This window comes from Sinohyriopsis cumingii, chromosome 15, assembly GCF_028554795.1.
Source record: "Sinohyriopsis cumingii isolate HCF-2022 chromosome 15, ASM2855479v2, whole genome shotgun sequence".
Classification (NCBI taxonomy): Eukaryota; Metazoa; Mollusca; class Bivalvia; order Unionida; family Unionidae; genus Sinohyriopsis; species Sinohyriopsis cumingii.
Window position 1 is genome coordinate 85945110 of NC_142975.1, and position 17792 is coordinate 85962901.

Below are 17792 nucleotides of genomic sequence, written 5' to 3' on the forward strand. Positions count from 1 at the left end.
TTGTTTAACACTTCCAATGTGAATAGTACTAAAACCTACACTAGGTCATGTACCAGTCATGATGTATTGGTTTCAGTGATAATAATATATATTTTAAAACAAAAAAAGAAAAGAAAAATAACACAAAGTCAGAACCTTATTTCATGTGTTTTATGTTTTTGTTGTTGTTGAAGGGTTTAACACCATTTTTCAGCACAAAATAGGCTATACATGGCGGCCAGTATAATTGGTGGAAGAAGAACCCTGGGAAACCCCGGGAAGAACCACCGACCCATGAGAACCTACTGGCAAGCTTTCTCACATATTCCTGTTAGTTCAGCCTGAGACTTCAACCCACAGACAGAGGCGCTTTAGACCACTTGACCACTCTTATGAATTTATAAACGCTGAAATCAAAACAGCTTACTTTTCGTATTGTACAAGTTTTGTTACCAGGCCACACAAAATGGAATCAGTTCTTAGGTTCTGTTAGTAATATTCAGGGCCAACATGATGTCTCCCACTTACTTCCAAAAATAAACTACTGCTTAAATTATCTGGAAAATTACAAACAAGATTTACTATCATATTTAATTTTATTTTTGCTTTTTAATTATAAATTATGTGAACAATTGGAGCTATTGATGCAGTTTTGCATTCCTCTCATTGCATGGACAGCCTAATGTTGCATGTGTGGGTTTGATTGTCTGTGCTTGGATTTTTCATTCATTTATTTTTGGACACTGAATAAGATGAATCGGTGAGGTTTCCTTAACATTAAAAACTATTTACTTTTTGCTGTCTGAAAACACGCAGAAAAAATGATAGCACTTTTTTTTTCTTCATTAAATATTGAAGATGAATACATTTTTTCATGATATTTCTACCTGCATCAGTGAAAGGTTTATTCCAGCTGCATGTGTAATTCATTGGGAGTCTGGTCTCACGGAAAACACTGGCTATGACATCTCCCACTCCTAAGGCATCTAGAGAAGATGTGATCCTCAGGTTAAGCAGGTAGTTCTTCTCTGCCAGTAGCTGCTGTATGCTGAATCTAAAACAGCAACTAGATGAATGAACATCACTGTTGATGAGAAACGGTCCTATATTCAAATTACATGGATGAAAACAGGTCTGTATTCAAATGACATGAATGGAAATGGGCCCATATTCAAATTACATGGATGGAAATGGGTCTGTATTCAAATGACATGAATGGAAATGGGTCTGTATTCAAATGACAGGGATGGAAATGGGCCTGTATTCAAATGACATGAATGGAAATGGGCCTGTATTCAAATGGCATGAATGGAAATGGGCCTGTATTCAAACGACATAAATGGAAATGGGCCTGTACTCAAATGGCATGAATGGAAACTGGTCTGTATTCAAATGACATGAATGGAAATGGGCCTGTACTCAAATGACATGAATGGAAATGGGTCTGTATTCAAATGACATGAATGGAAATAGGCCTGTATTCAAATGACATGAATGGAAATGGGCCTGTACTCAAATGACATGAATGGAAATGGGCCTGTATTCAAATGACATGAATGGAAATGGGCCTGTACTCAAATGGCATGAATGGAAATGGGCCTGTATTCAAATGACATGAATGGAAATGGGCCTGTACTCAAATGGCATGAATGGAAATGGGCCTGTATTCAAATGACATGAATGGAAATGGGCCTGTACTCAAATGACATGAATGGAAATGGGCCTGTACTCAAATGGCATGAATGGAAATGGGCCTGTACTCAAATGGCATGAATGGAAATGGGCCTGTATTCAAATGACATGAATGGAAATGGGCCTGTATTCAAATGGCATGAATGGAAATGGGCCTGTATTCAAATGACATGAATGGAAATGGGCCTGTATTCAAATGGCATGAATGGAAATGGGCCTGTATTCAAATGGCATGAATGGAAATGGGCCTGTATTCAAATGACATGAATGGAAATGGGCCTGTATTCAAATGGCATGGATGTCTATGATATTATGATGCAAACTGAAGGAACACTGGTTCAATATTACCAAAGAAGTTCTAAATCAGATAGGAGCCATAAATCAAAATTTCACATCTTGAAAATATAACTTGATCAAGGTCTTCCTAAATAAATATTTGTTTTAATCCATAAGTCCTTTTAAACGTCATTGAGCAGAAAGAGAATTTGTAACATACGTGACATGATGAATGACTGGAAGAATATGGGCAACACGTATAGTGGGGGCAAGGAAATAGAGCATAACAAGATCTGAAATGTTTTCTACACAATGGATATTTTTTGTTTTTCCCTCAAAAATACAGCTTCAATTTCATTAGTACATAACTTTTGCATGCAGATGCAGAGTAGACCATCCTTTGTAATGGCTGATGTATAAAAGACCACATATACCAGCCTAGCTAGTTCAAATATTTAGTGTAATGTGTGCCCGACTGCAATTGATTTAATGGGTTAAATACCCGATGGTGACAGCTATATTTGTATCACTTTTTATTACATTTGGGGACTTGTTTGATTCTCTCTTTAAGGTTGTACTATTGAGGATGCATCTGGACTGCTTCGAGAAGTGAATCAGGATGAATGGTGGAAACAGGGAGGGAATGGAATGATAGATGTATATGAGGACGTTTTACTAACAAAGTCCAGTTGCTCCAGAAGTAATGTCTAACAGTATTTTTGTCTGACCACAAAACAGACAACATAGGTTTAATTTTCAAATTTAACAGCAACACTATGCATCCACTTCCATTGCACATTCAATAATATCAAGTCTGCACAACTTACCCCATCCTCAGAACTCCATTCAGGGCAAAATTCTCACTCTTACCTAAAAAATGGAAAACGAAAGAAATCAATGTATTTTTAAATCAAACTTTTTCAGTACATTATATTTATCTGAAAATATTTACTGGATGACATTACCATTAGCAAAATAAGCTTGCTACCTCCTAAATCCAGTCTTCCCACAAAAAGAAAAAACTTCTAATTCTCTCTCTCTCTCTCTCTACATACATACATACATACATACATACATACATACACTAGAGTCAAAGGGAAGAAATTCTTATCCATTACATGACCCATGGATCACTGCTTGGTAGCATCAATTTTAAAGTGTGATACATCAAAATATTATGCTCACATTTGAATAAAGGAGGGTTTTATCATAATGTGATTGGATAAATCCTCTTGGAGAAACACTATACACTACAACTACAAATTCCTAATCACATTAACATTAGGGACAAGAGTAATAGGAGGAGGGAATGCTGAGAGTCCTACCTCTACCATGGACAACTTTCAAGGGAAAAATGGTTGGAATCTCTATATAAATAGCAGCCTGCTTTACCTAACTTGTGAGCAACAAAATCGACAGTCATGTGATCCATAACAACTTTACCCATCTAAGAGCACTGAACTCTTCTTACCAATCAACTTTACTGGCAAATCCAGTGAAGGTGCTAAATTACTGACACTCAACTAGGTCAAATGGTCATCTGGTTAAGTGCCAATAGATTCAAATTTAGTCTCTGCAAAGCTAAATTCAGAGATAAAAGGTTGATATGGTTGACTGTGCATACTAGCCAACAGTGTTTATTATATTACATCCTGGTTCTATCAAAGTGAGGCTAAAAGGTCTTACTGTATCATTTGGACCATGCACGCATCCGATCTTAACTTTTAAGAGATAGTTTGGGTCCACTGAAAGCGTATGCAATTTACTCCCTCTGCATTACCATAACAAGACTATCAGAAAGCATGTTTTGTATGATAGTACCTTAAGCAAGGATCTGGCTAAATGCTCAAATTTGATCTGAACTGAGCCAAGTCAAAACCCATGAAATTCCAATTTGGAAATGGTGAGGGATTTGGTTTATTCTTGTAAAGATTGGCTAGATGTCTGATTATGTCTGGTAGAGCTTTTCAAACTCTGATAATATTGATCAATTTCTAAAAGATCTGAATACAATCCAAATTGTTGAAGATGATGATGTTTTTGATCCTTGTACGGACACATTAAACAAATATGCTCCTTTAAAAACACTATAAAGCAACAACACCAGCCAAGCCGGAGCATCCCTGGCAATGAAGTGAGGAGACCATGTAAAATCTGGAAAAAATCATGAAAAATATAAAATTTGGGGAATAAAGAGCACACCATAAAAAGTGCTGGTTGAACACAGAACTACCATAACACTAAATCTATTTGGAGAGTTTTTACCAGTTTGGCACATGGAACTACCATAACACTAAAGCTATTTGGAGAGTTTTTACCAGTTTGGCACATGGAACTGCAAAACTAAAATGTAAGCCTCAATGATGAGGACATTTATATAGATGATCCAAGTCATCTCATAAATAAATTTAATGACCTTTTTATTCAAATTGCTAAAAAACTTCAAGAACCTAAATTTTCTCTGATTATCCTGAACTCACACATTTTATTTCTGAAAATGACATTAAGTTTGAAATTTAGGATACAAGTCCTGAGCTTGTGTTAAAGTAAAGTACATCTTAAAAAATGGATGCCAGTAGAGCTACAGGACTTTACATATGACTAGAGCAAAGCAGCTTCACTTTTCTTTGTGATCACAGTATATGTATTAGGTCTAATAAATTTCCACAGGCTTGAAAAACTGCCAAGGTACCTCCATAACCTTAAGCTGCAACAAACAATAATGTAAATAGCAATATACCAATCTCTATCCTTCCCAGTCTTCCATGCTCATGGTTCCTTTATGAACTATTTGAACACTTATAATCTTATACTGATGGTAATCAGTCTGGCTTTTGAAGAATTACTCATGTGAAACTGCACTCACATCTATTACAACAGATGTATAAACAGCTGCAAGCACATGGTAAAGAAGAAATGGTTAGCACTATTATGGTTGATTTTTTTTAGAAATTTGATCTTGTTGCCCATGAAGTTTTGCCAGAAAAGCTAAAAATGTATTAATGAAATGAAAACTCCCTCAACTGGTTTATTTCTCACTTAACTAGAAGAATGAAAAAGGTTTCCCTGAAGGGTCACCTTTCTGCAAGTAAAAATATTAATTGTGGAGTACCACATGGGCTCTGTCTTCAGACCTCTGTTATTCTATTTACTAATGACTTGCCCCCTTAAGATAGGAGATTCAATTTCCTCCACCTTCCTTGATGGAGATGATGCAACACTACCCGAATTGGTTAAAACCACAACTGAACATAAAAAGAACTTGCTATTTACAAACTTAATGTATGGTGCTTGAAAAACAGTATAAGCACAACAACAAAACAAAGCCCTGCTAGAGCAAGGCTAGATAGCGACAAACTCCAAGTTCTGTTTGAAATTATTAATCTTAATATGACCAATTATGCCACAGTTCTTAGTCTATTTGTTAAGATATCACTTTAACTCAGTCTATTCACATTAAACAAATGTATGAGAAAAAGTTAATGATTCTAATTTAAAAATAACAATGTTTAAGACTCCAAAAGAGTGCATTCCATTTAATTCTAACTCAGTGAATAGACAATTTACAGGATGCAATGAATTCTATAAAACTTTTACCAATGTATAAAAAAATATTCTCTAGAAAGACCAAATTTATGTATAAAGTGCCTAGAAAAACCAACCTAAGGAAAATCTTTCACCGAAGAGATGCTGATTGTACTCCAAATTTAAAGTCTGTTAGAATTAAAAATTACATTATACCAAAGCAAAAGGAGGATTTATTCAAAAAGCTTTCAATATACTGGAACACCATACCTGGGGACATAAGGCAGGTTCCTAGAGTTTTTTCTTTTCATAATCAATGTCTTAAATCAATGAAATCATAAGATAGTCAAACAGCTCCAAGTAATATAACAAACAGCTCCAAGTAATATAAATACCTACTTTTCTCTGTTTATACATGTATTTCACATTTTTCAATACAATATGATATTTTATATATGCTAATGTACTCACTGACACTTGTTTACATGTTACTGGCTTGAAAATTTTCTGATTTTCAGAATAACTCAATTCTTTAGTGTAAATTAAAGTTTCATCACATTATGCTTTCTATTGTGCAGTCATAACAGACGGCCTCCAGGAAGGTTTGTTACTGTAATGAATTGAGGTAATTTCCCTAAATAAAGCCATTATTATCATTATCATTATTATTATAAATATTTATCATGATCAATATTCCATTGCCATGAAGCCTGAAAATGTCAGAAATCATATAGTAATAGCCTTTTTAATAGAAACTGAAGTTAATTATTTTTTCCTCTAACAGAAAGAGAGAAAAAAGCTGCCAGGGTTGGGATTAAGGCACTCAAAGGGATGTTGTTAATTCTGCCCCTGTCCCTGGTATGCATTCAAAGCAGATAAATATTATTTAACTTGTGGAAAAAGGAATGCAGAAACAAAATTTGTAGTAGCTGAAAATGTATTTCTTCAATTTATTCCCAATAAGAAAACGATTCTCAGATCTTAATCTAACTTTAAAAGTCAGTGTTTGTTGAAGTGCACTAGACTGGTCACAAAACAGATACAAGATCAAGGTAATGCTATTACATTACAATTGCTTCATTCACAGCAACACAAACAGTTTTAATGATGCAGAATCTGCACATTTTTCCCTGTGCAAGTTATTTTTATTGTTGTTATTGTTGGTAAGGTGTTAGAGACTTTTAACTTTCACTATATAAGAATCAACTTCCTTGTAATGGTTTCATCAATTAAAATTCTAATGGATTATTATTACTACCATTGTCAAACTTTCAAAGGAAAAAAAATTTTTTTCAGCTCTATGCAGAAAGAGTCAAAGACAGTTTGAAAAATCTTACCCCATTCATAGTCAGTGAACCACTTGTTTGTGACCTTTAACTTCTCAATTGTGATGGTCATTTGGAAGTCACAAGGGTCAAAGGTCAATGAGAAGAAATAGTTCCTGTGTATACGAGACTCAGTAAGGCAGCAGGATACAGACAAGCATGTCGCAGAAATACGACACATCGCTGAAGTGTTCTGAAGACTGGCCAGAGAAATGTTTGCAGGACAATCTAAATAGCAAAGTAGAAATAAATCATTCTTCCAATTTTTGCTATTACAATCATAAAATAAACTGAAAATGGAAATAAACATAGCATGTTTATAAGAGAGTGGAACATGGGGAAAGTTATAGTTATGTAATAATTTAAAAAGATATAAATTATGTTATTAAATGCTGAATACTAGTTTGGTAGTACTCACTGACACTTGTTCACATGTTACTGGCTTGCCACAGTAACATGGCTCAGTTTCCCTAGCTTGTATCACAGGCACTGAGTCTGAGTGGCAGTATTAGTCTAGGCCTGTATCCCGCATGACAAGGTAAATAAGTGCAAACCATTGGTTTATTTCAAGCCATTTCCTAATTATGCAGGCAATTTAACCAAATTGTTTTTAGCTTACACAGATACAGTGAACATTGCTGAACAAAGGAAAAATATTTGACATCAATAGCAGCAGAAACAGTGGAAATATTTAGATTTGAAAATGATGAAAATTATGAGAATCAGTCACTGGAAGTAGACTTTTACGTGACAGACTCTGACAGAGTATTCAGAGATAACAAGTGGAATTTCTGTGTACATAAAATATAATTAATTTCTTGTGTTGATAGTGTTAATTATTCAGTGTGAATTCATAAAGGATTTTATGGATTATTCATGGCAAGAGAAACAAACTGGTAAGTAAATCTTTTATTTTTACCTTTATGCATGAGTGTTATTTCTGCATGTAGCATGAAATTTATACCATTATGTAATTTTATTGAGAACTGCTGTTCCAAATTTCAGCTTAATTAAATGTATTGCAGGTAGCCCCCTCTGCAAAAATACGCAAGCCAAGTACTCTCAGCAAGTCTCAGGGATACAGGCACTGGTAAAGCTAACACTGCTCTAGGTGATCTCTCTGCAAGTATGCTGTAGGGAAATACCTAGCTATTTGGTTCAAGGGTTAATGAGTTAAGATGACAGTTCCTAATATGCTAAATGTTATTAAGATGACAGTTCCTAATATGCTAAATGTTATTAAGATGACAGTTCCTAATATGCTAAATGTTATTAAGATGACAGTTCCTAATATGCAAAATGTTATTAAGATGACAGTTTCTAATATGCAAAATGTTATTAAGATGACAGTTTCTAGCTAATGCTAGCACAGCACTCAGTTCTGTACACCAGATGTGGGCAGCTGGGTATAACTATCTGCCATACAACAGAATTAGTGTTTGATGACAAGGTCCCACATGTATGCCAATGTTAGCTGCCATACTACATAATCATTGTTCCATGACAAGGTTCCACATGTATGACATTGTTGGCTGCCATACTACATAATCGGTATTAGATGACAAAGTTCCACATGCATGCCAGTGTTAGCTGCCATACCACATAATCAGTGTGTGTGTGTGATTTGGATTCTTAATGTAGCTTTAACAATTTTGCAGTCATATTGCTATGATGTCTGCAATGTGGCAGTTTATAGTGATGTCTAGCATTTGGGCATCAGGCAGCAGATATGTAGCATAATGTCCCACCCAGTCACATTATCCTGACACCAGGCCAACCAGTCCTAACACTAACCTCTTAATGCTGGGTGCCAAGCGAGGCAGCTGTTAGTCTTTCATATGACTCTGCCAGGGATCAAACCCATGACCTCCCGCAACTGAGGCAGATGCTCTAACCACTAGGCCACTGGAGCGGTTCTACATAATCAGTGTTCCATGACAAGGTCCAACATGGATGCAATTGTCAGCTGCCATACAACATAATCAGTGTTCCATGACAAGGTCCAACATGTATGCCAAACCACATAATCAGTGTTCTATGACAAGGTTCTACGTGTATGCCAATGTTAGCTGCCATACTACATAATCGGTATTAGATGACAAAGTCCCACATGTATGCCAATGTTAGCTGCCATAATACATAATCGGTATTAGATGACAAAGTCCCACATATATGCCAATGTTAGCTGCCATACAGCATAATCGGTATTAGATGACAAAGTCCCACATGCATGCAAATGTTAGCTGCCATACTACATAATCGGTATTAGATGACAAAGTCCCACATGCATGCCAATGTTAGCTGCCATACTACATATAATCGATATTAGATACATAATTGGCATTAGATGACAAAGTCCCACATGCATGCCAATGTTAGCTGCCATACTACATATAATCGATATTAGATACATAATTGGCATTAGATGACAAAGTCCCACATGCATGCCAATGTTAGCTGCCATACTACATATAATCGATATTAGATACATAATTGGCATTAGATGACAAAGTCCCACATGCATGCCAATGTTAGCTGCCATACTACATAATCGGTATTAGATGACAAAGTCCCACATGTATGCCAATGTTAGCTAAAAAACCTGCAGACCAGTGGTAACTGTAGGGGTTTGTGCTAGGCAGGAGGTTTGAAATTTCAAATGAAGAAGCAAATGCCCAACACACACAGATCATATTATTAAATCCTCATGTGATCAAGTTACCTGTAAGGTGTACAGATGGTAACAGACACATACGGAACTCTTTGTTTGGAAGCAAAATAATTCCTATTTTCTCCGAGTTAACTAATTGGAAAATTATCTATGGCCTTAATTTGTAATTGGTTGATTAGTGAATGTCAGTAAGAAACTTGGAATATAAAGGTATATGACAGTCACGGGGATGAGAGGGTGGAGTTAAGTTTGCTGGTCAGTTAATTTAGTTGGTCAGTTTCATTTGGGAAAGAGTTATAGTGATCAGTGCAGTAGAATGATGACCATAAATAAAAGTCTTCTCTTGTACTCAGTGGATATCAATAAGTTTTAATCTGCTTCAAAATGCCAACAGCAGAAATGGTTGAATTCTACATAATATGTGTGGACCAAACGAAACTATTTAAGAATTTGTTATAGACAGCAGGAAACAGACAGTTGATGTATTATTATAATTATACGTCTTGAAATAAATGTCAAGAACTAGAATGCTTTGTTGTGAGCTAATTCATCAGCATACACACACACACACACACACATTACCTCTACAACTGCTGTGTGATATTATGATTACTATGCACTGTACGCTCATTCTATAGTAACTAAGCAGAAATGTATTACATAAAGCTCACACGTCAAGGAAATTTAATTTGTTTTTAGTATGTCAGCCTGTGTCATACTGGCAAGTCTGCCACAAACATTCAGCAATTCTGCCATGATAATTATGTCATTCAGTCATCCTGGTGATTCTGTCTCACAGATAGTGCATGTCGGCTGTTTGGCCTTGACAATTTTGTCACTCATTAGTACTGTTGATTCTGCTCCTAGATGTCACTCAGTCATACTGGCGATTCTGTCTCACAGGTAGTGCATGTCGGCTGTTCGGCCTTGACAATTTTGTCACTCATTAGTACTGTTGATTCTGCTCCTAGATGTCACTCAGTCATACTGGCAATTCTGTCTCATAGATAATACATGATTCTCTACCATCTTATCACAACTAACTCCATGGAGAAGACAGCAAGACCCAGAAATGCCAAATATATATAAATATGTACTATTTAATAATTGTAAAATAGCTGCATAATAAAGGTACCAAGACAATAAGGCAGTGAAATGTTATTGCATCCTATTTTTAGTCCCTTACAAAATCATTAAGAATTTTCTGATTTTTTCTGGAATTTTTCTAACTTGTGAAAAATGTTAATTATATTCAATAGAAAGAAATATTAAAGCCTAAATAAAAGAAAATATGTTTTTTGTGTTCAGCTTGACATTATGTTGGCTGACAAAGCAAACAGACTTTGATTTGGCAGATTCTGAAGTTCACTTGCACTAAAAGTCTGAGTCATTTCATTCCAATGTAACTATTTCCAGTAAATGCAAACTAACATATGCCGAGTTTCTGATTTGTTTTGTCCAAGCTATTAAAAATATTCCTGATGTACTGGATCCTGCAATAATTCAATGAATTTTGTCAAAACTGTAGAAACAAATGAAGGCATTATAAAAGGAATTCAATTAGTTGGGTGATACCTAAATGGATACTGTGTCCACCTCTATCTTGTGTGTGTTAACTTTTTGTTTGACATATTGTTCTTCCCAAATAAATCAAAATGTGCATTCCTACAGGATAAAAAGTAAATTACCTTCTATCTTTTCAGAACACACATTTTCTTTTATATGGAAGGATTTTATCAAAATGATTACCTTAAAACAATTTTAAGCAAGGAAACCATTGATCGTGCTCATATGCTGTTAACCCTTTCACATGCTGTACAAGTCTATACCTTTCCCTGTTAACCCTTTCACATGCTATACAATTGTATACCTGCCCTGTTAACCCTTTCACATGCTATGCAATTTTATACCTTCTGACCCTCCAAAACAAGGTTAGAAATTAATACCTGGAAATCCGTATTTTCTACATGCATTACTAGAGCTGTTTCTGAAAAAACAGGTAAGCAGCAGCTGATAAAGTAACAAAGAAGAAGTAGTTATCACTGATGTATAGCTAAGGGAAGGAGACATTAAACTGCTATGGAACTAAGAAATGAAAACTTGCCATTTCTCCAATTATTGGAGTCCACCAAAGCACTGTAGTTGCATTGCTGGTCCAAGAGGTAACCTCCAATTCCAAGTTCCTGGAAAAGCTCTAATTCTTGGTATCCTTTTAGAGGCTGAAACAACGCTACTGCCTTCATTGCTGACCATTTAACTATGGAAAAGCCTATAATAATAATAATAATAACAATAATAATAATAATAATAATAACAACAAGAACAATAATAATAGGCCACTTATTGTTTCCCAGGAGTAAAGACCTAAGTGCAGCTTAAATGGTGAGAGAAAAGTCTTTAGCTGGGTAAATCATCTGGTTTATAGTAAAACATCATGTTAGATAAATATATGTATATAAACTGAAATAAACTAGTTGGCACATAACAGAGTTAAAAGGTTGAATTCCTGTAGAAAAAGCCATGTAAAGTTTCGCAAACATAACCGTTTTTCTGTTTTATTTGTTTGTCTTGTCTATGTTTTGTATTTGCCTTTGAAAAGACTCATTCAAGAGTTGAAAGCACTCAGGCTAGCTAGATACTAGTTTCGCACTTTTCTTTGGCAGTTTACTGCATTTATCTTAATCAATCCCTGACACACGTGATCCCTTGCTGGATCCAGTTCACTTGAAAAGATTGTTATTCACCATATGATTTGTATTCTTTACATATATATATATATATATATATATATATATATATATATATATATATATATATATATATATATATATATATGTATGTAAAATCAGTACCTTAATTGTGTACATGAGTAATGCAGTGGCAGAGATGAGTGGTCAAGACAAGAAAGTGAGAGAGGGATGCAAAAGAATAAGAGTAAGAAAGCAAGAAATTGAGCTCAGACCTGAATCAATAAATCCCTCATTCCAAGTGCAAATGGTTTTAGGCATGATCGTATGTTCTAATACTGGGATCACAATATCACATGTACTGCTGCGTGCATTGAAGCAAATGCTGAAGTACAAATTCACAATGAATTTTTTCTCGTCAGGAAGCTCTTGGAAATTGTAGCTGAAAATTAAATGAGAGTTTATTAATTACAAATATTTAATACGATGTGTGTTATTTCTTTGATAATGTGCATATGAAAAATTTTTAAGTTATGAAAATAAATTTTTCAGTATTTTTTGGGAGGTGGAAGAATCATATCTGTCTTCTGTATATTATTATTACTTTTATTCTGTGTATTATTATTACTTTTATTCTGTGATTTAATATTACTTTTATTCTGTACATTATTATTACTTTTATTCTGTGTATTATTATTACTTTTATTCTGTGTATTATTGTTACCTTTATTCTGTATATTATTATTACTTTTATTCTGTGTATCATTATCACTTTTATTCTGTGTTTTAATATTATTTTTATTCTGCACATTATTATTACCTTATTCTGTGTATTATTATTACTTTTATTCTGTGTATTATTATTATTACTTTTATTCTGTGTATTATTATTACTTTTATTCTGTGTTTAAATATTACTTTAATTCTGTACATTATTATTACCTTTATTCTGTATTATTATTACTTTTATTCTGTGCATTATTATTACCTTTATTCTGTGTATTATTATTACTTTTATTCTGTGCATTATTACTTTTATTCTGTGTATTTTTGTTACTTTTTTCTGTGTATTACTATTACTTTTATTCTGTGCATTATTATTACTGTTATTCTGTGTATTATTATTACTTTTATTCTGTGTATTATTTTTACTTTTATTCTGTGTATTATTATTACTTTTATTCTGTGCATTATTATTACCTTTATTATGTGTATTATTATTACATTTATTCTGTGCATTATGATTACTTTTATTCTGTGTATTATGATTACTTTTATTCTGTGCATTATTATTACCTTTATTCTGTGTATTATTATTGCTTTTATTCTGTGTATTATTACTTTTATTCCATGTATTTTTGTTACTTTTATTCTGTGTATTACTTTTTATTCTGTACATCATTATTACCATTATTCTGTAGATTATTACTTTTATTGTGTATTATTACTTTTATTCTGTGTATTATTATTGCTTTTATTCTGTGTATTGTTATTACTTTTATTTTGTGTATTATTGTTACTTTTATTCTGTACATTATTATTACTTTTATTATGTGTATTATTATTACTTTTATTCTGTGCATTATTATTACTGTTATTCTGTGTATTATTATTACTTTTATTCTGTGTATTATTATTACTTTTATTCTGTGTATTATTGTTACCTTTATTCTGTGTATTATTATTAATTTTATTCTGCGTATTATTACTTTTATTCTGTGTATTATTATTACTTTTATTCTGTGTATTATTATTACCTTTATTCTGTGTAATATTATTACTTTTATTCTGTGTATCATTACTTTTATTCTGTTTATTATTATTACTTTTATTCTGTGCATTATTATTACTTTAATTCTATCCAAATCAAGTAATAATTAACCTACTGATTTACATATAAAGGGAAATAAACTATATTTCCAGAATCATGCATTGCATTCAGTATAATAAGACATATTTTTCAATTTTCTTTTCTTACTTTCTTTTTAACACAATCTGTATACATATTTTTATTGCCATTATTCATTCTTTTACTCATTTATATATGCAACAACATATTGTACAGTCAACCTGCCTACAGCAGCCACCCATGGAAAAGACAAAAATGGCTTTTGTAGACAGATGTCCTCCTAAGGCAGGTTCATTTCTCAAACTTAGTTCATGACAAATTTATGGACTATAAACAAAACAGCATTAGCATTATTATTTCACATGTTAATATATCAGTACCCGACTGCTTGTCATTTAATGTCTTATAAAACCAATGTGATAACTTGAAAATACCTCCATCAAATCAAGAAAACTAAGTCTGTACATGCACTAATTTATATACCCATCTCTCTCTCTCGCTCTCTCTTATGCACACACACACACACACACACATACACACTTTGTAAATAAAGTTACTAATTGACAGCTTACTGGTAATTGTACAATACCCAACTGGCTTTTTGTTAGAGCAGTTATAATCAGGCATGAAAACAGGTGTTCATACTTTCAACAATTGATGGATTAAGCAGTTGCTCTAACTCAAAGAGAACAAAAGACAGTTGGTGGTTTTTTGTTTGTGATCTTTGATAATTAGGGAACAAAATGAAGCTTTCTTGGGGTATTGTTAGCACTGCTAAACCATTAGGGTTATTGCTAGTGCAAAATAACTCTACTCAGAGATTTTTCTTCTTCATAGGGGACAGCTTTCAGCTAGCATCCTGGAACCATTTCCAGCATTACAGTACGTACAATCAAAATATGAAATGTTTAAACATCTATATATACCATACCTTGCTTATCAAAAACAAAAAGTAATTTGCAAACTTGGAGCTGGTCACTGCTGATATGCTCCAGTGACCATGGAAAGCAGAGTGAAGAAACACATGGCCACTGATGACAGAAGACAGGGTGAAAGCATTGCATGGTTAAGAAACACATGGCCACTGATGACAGAAGGCAGGGTGAAAGCATTGCTTGGTTAAGAAACACATGGCCACTGATGACAGAAGGCAGGGTGAAAGCATTGCATGGTTAAGAAACACATAGCCACTGATGACAGAAGGCAGGGTGAAAGCATTGCATGGTTAAGAAACACATAGCCACTGATGACAGAAGACAGGGTGAAAACATTGCTTGGTTAAGAAACACATGGCCACTGATGACAGAAGGCAGGGTGAAAGCATTGCTTGGTTAAGAAACACATGGCCACTGACGACAGAAGGCAGGGTGAAAGCATTGCTTGGTTAAGAAACACATGGCCACTGACGACAGAAGACAGGGTGAAAGGATTGCTTGGTTAAGAAACACATGGCCACTGATGACAGAAGACAGGGTGAAAGGATTGCTTGGTTAAGAAACACATGGCCACTGATGACAGAAGGCAGGGTGAAAGGATTGCTTGGTTAAGAAACACATAGCCACTGATGACAGAAGGCAGGGTGAAAGGATTGCTTGGTTAAGAAACACATGGCCACTGATGACAGAAGACAGGGTGAAAGCATTGCTTGGTTAAGAAACACATGGCCACTGATGACAGAAGGCAGGGTGAAAGGATTGCTTGGTTAAGAAACACATGGCCACTGATGACAGAAGACAGGGTGAAAGCATTGCTTGGTTAAGAAACACATGGCTACTGATGACAGAAGGCAGGGTGAAAGTATTTCTTGGTTAAGAAACACATGGCCACTGATGACAGAAGGCAGGGTGAAAGCATTGCTTGGTTAAGAAACACATGGCCACTGATGACAGAAGGCAGGGTGAAAACATTGCTTGGTTAAGAAACATGACTGCTGATGACAGATGACCACTGATTACATGAGGAACTTTGCCAGTGGAAATTAGAATGGCTGCTGTGACCAGATGACTGCTGAACTCAGATGACCATTAGGACAGGTTTGATCATACATGCATCACATATTGTACTGACATTTAGCACATGTCAGAGAATCAAGTTCTGTTCAGTTATATTTTGTATAAATGGATAAATGGACTCCATCAATGAATTTTGTATAAACTGATTCCATCAATGAATTTAGGCGTTGAAAAGATAATGTTAACATTAAAACATATTGTATGGTGAAAAAACAATTGAAGCACTCAAAACACAATGTACATGTGAACATGACAATTTAAGCATTAAAATATAATATATTCATTACAATGACAATTAGGAGATAAAAAGATGATGTATGAGTGAAAAAGACAATGTAGGCAATAAAAGATAATGTAATCAGCTCCAAGATAATATAGGTGTTTGGAAGATAATGCAGAAATTGAAAAAGATAATGAAGGCATTAAAAAAAGATCAAGTAGTCATGACGTTGACAATTTAGCCATTAAAAAGATAATGTAGGAATTTGAAAGATATGTACGCATTGAAAAAGATAATGCAGTTATTAGAAAAGATGTAGTAATGAAAATGACAACTTAGGCATAACAAAATATAATGTATGCATTGTACAGACAATTAGACAAATAAAAAGCACATTGTTTATGGTGAAGAATATTGTGTATAATACTTACTCAAGCCGAAATACTCCATTGAGGTAGAACTTTTCTTGCACTCCTGAAATTGTATAAAATGAAAGTCATTATGTACTCTAATAAAAACAACCTCACTTGTATGCTCTGATATTAAATTAGGTCACAAAATTTGCTTTAAACAAAATATGGCAATATTGTCATTAAATTAGGTCAATAAATTTGTTGTAATTTGTGGCAACATCTTTTACTAATCGCATTAATAAATTTGGTATAAACAATTTGGCAATATTTGTTACTAATTATGTGAATAAATTTGCTGTAAACAATTTGGCAATGTTGATACATTAGGCTATATGCATGACTTAAAAAGCAGAGATATTTTAAGGTAATAATAATAAGAAGAAAGAAGAGCGTGTGTGTGTATGATTTGGATTTTTAACATAGCTTTCAATGTTTTTAGGTCATATCGATACCATATCTGCAGTGGGGCAGTTTATAGTGATATCTAGCATTCGGGCATCAGGCCGCAGACATGTAGCGTGATGTCCCACCCAGTCACACTATTCTAACATCAGGCCAACCAGTCCAAACACCAACCTCTTAATGCTGAGCACCAAGCAAGGCAGATGTTAGTACCAGTTTGTTTTCTTTGTAATGAAACTTGTATGATTGGACAAAAATAAATTATTATCTACAAGAATACCAAGAATTTTGTCTTTGGAAACCACTTTTAGTTTTTCATCACTATAGAAAAGGATGAAGTCATCTGTCTTTAAGTTTGTTCTTTTGTGTGTGTTGCTATTAATGAAACCTTTGTTTTGTCTGTATTTACAACCATACCATTTTCCTTACACCATATTTTAAGTCTGTTAATGGCATTTTAAGTTTGTTTTCTAATTGAATTTTGCAGCTGTCAGTTCATTAGAGAAAGTAGTACCATCTGCATGTAGATCAGCTGATGATACTGTATTTCCAATCTGTAGAGGAAGATGGTTTATGACAATAAAAAGCAAAGATGGTTTATGACAATAAAAGCGAAAATGGTTTATGACAATAAAATGTGAAAATGGTCTCAGCATAGACCCTTTTGGCACATCACAGTTTCTTTTTTATTTGTTCCAGATACATGTCCATGTAAAGTCACTTTCTGAAATATGTCATTCA

The 17792-nt window shown here is 34.0% G+C and overlaps 1 protein-coding gene across 1 annotated transcript in view; it reads right to left on the reverse strand.

Annotated features, from left to right (window-relative positions):
* Positions 1–17792, reverse strand: part of LOC149782244 (uncharacterized) — a 577549-nt gene that overhangs the window by 257954 nt on the left and 301803 nt on the right. The window contains exons 113-116 of the mRNA XM_089935097.1: positions 16668–16710; positions 12431–12597; positions 11573–11737; positions 6810–7025 (exon numbers count right to left, since the gene is read on the reverse strand). Of these exons, the coding sequence (XP_089791223.1) occupies positions 6810–7025; positions 11573–11737; positions 12431–12597; positions 16668–16710 (591 nt within the window). The remainder of the gene's footprint in view (positions 1–6809; positions 7026–11572; positions 11738–12430; positions 12598–16667; positions 16711–17792) is intronic.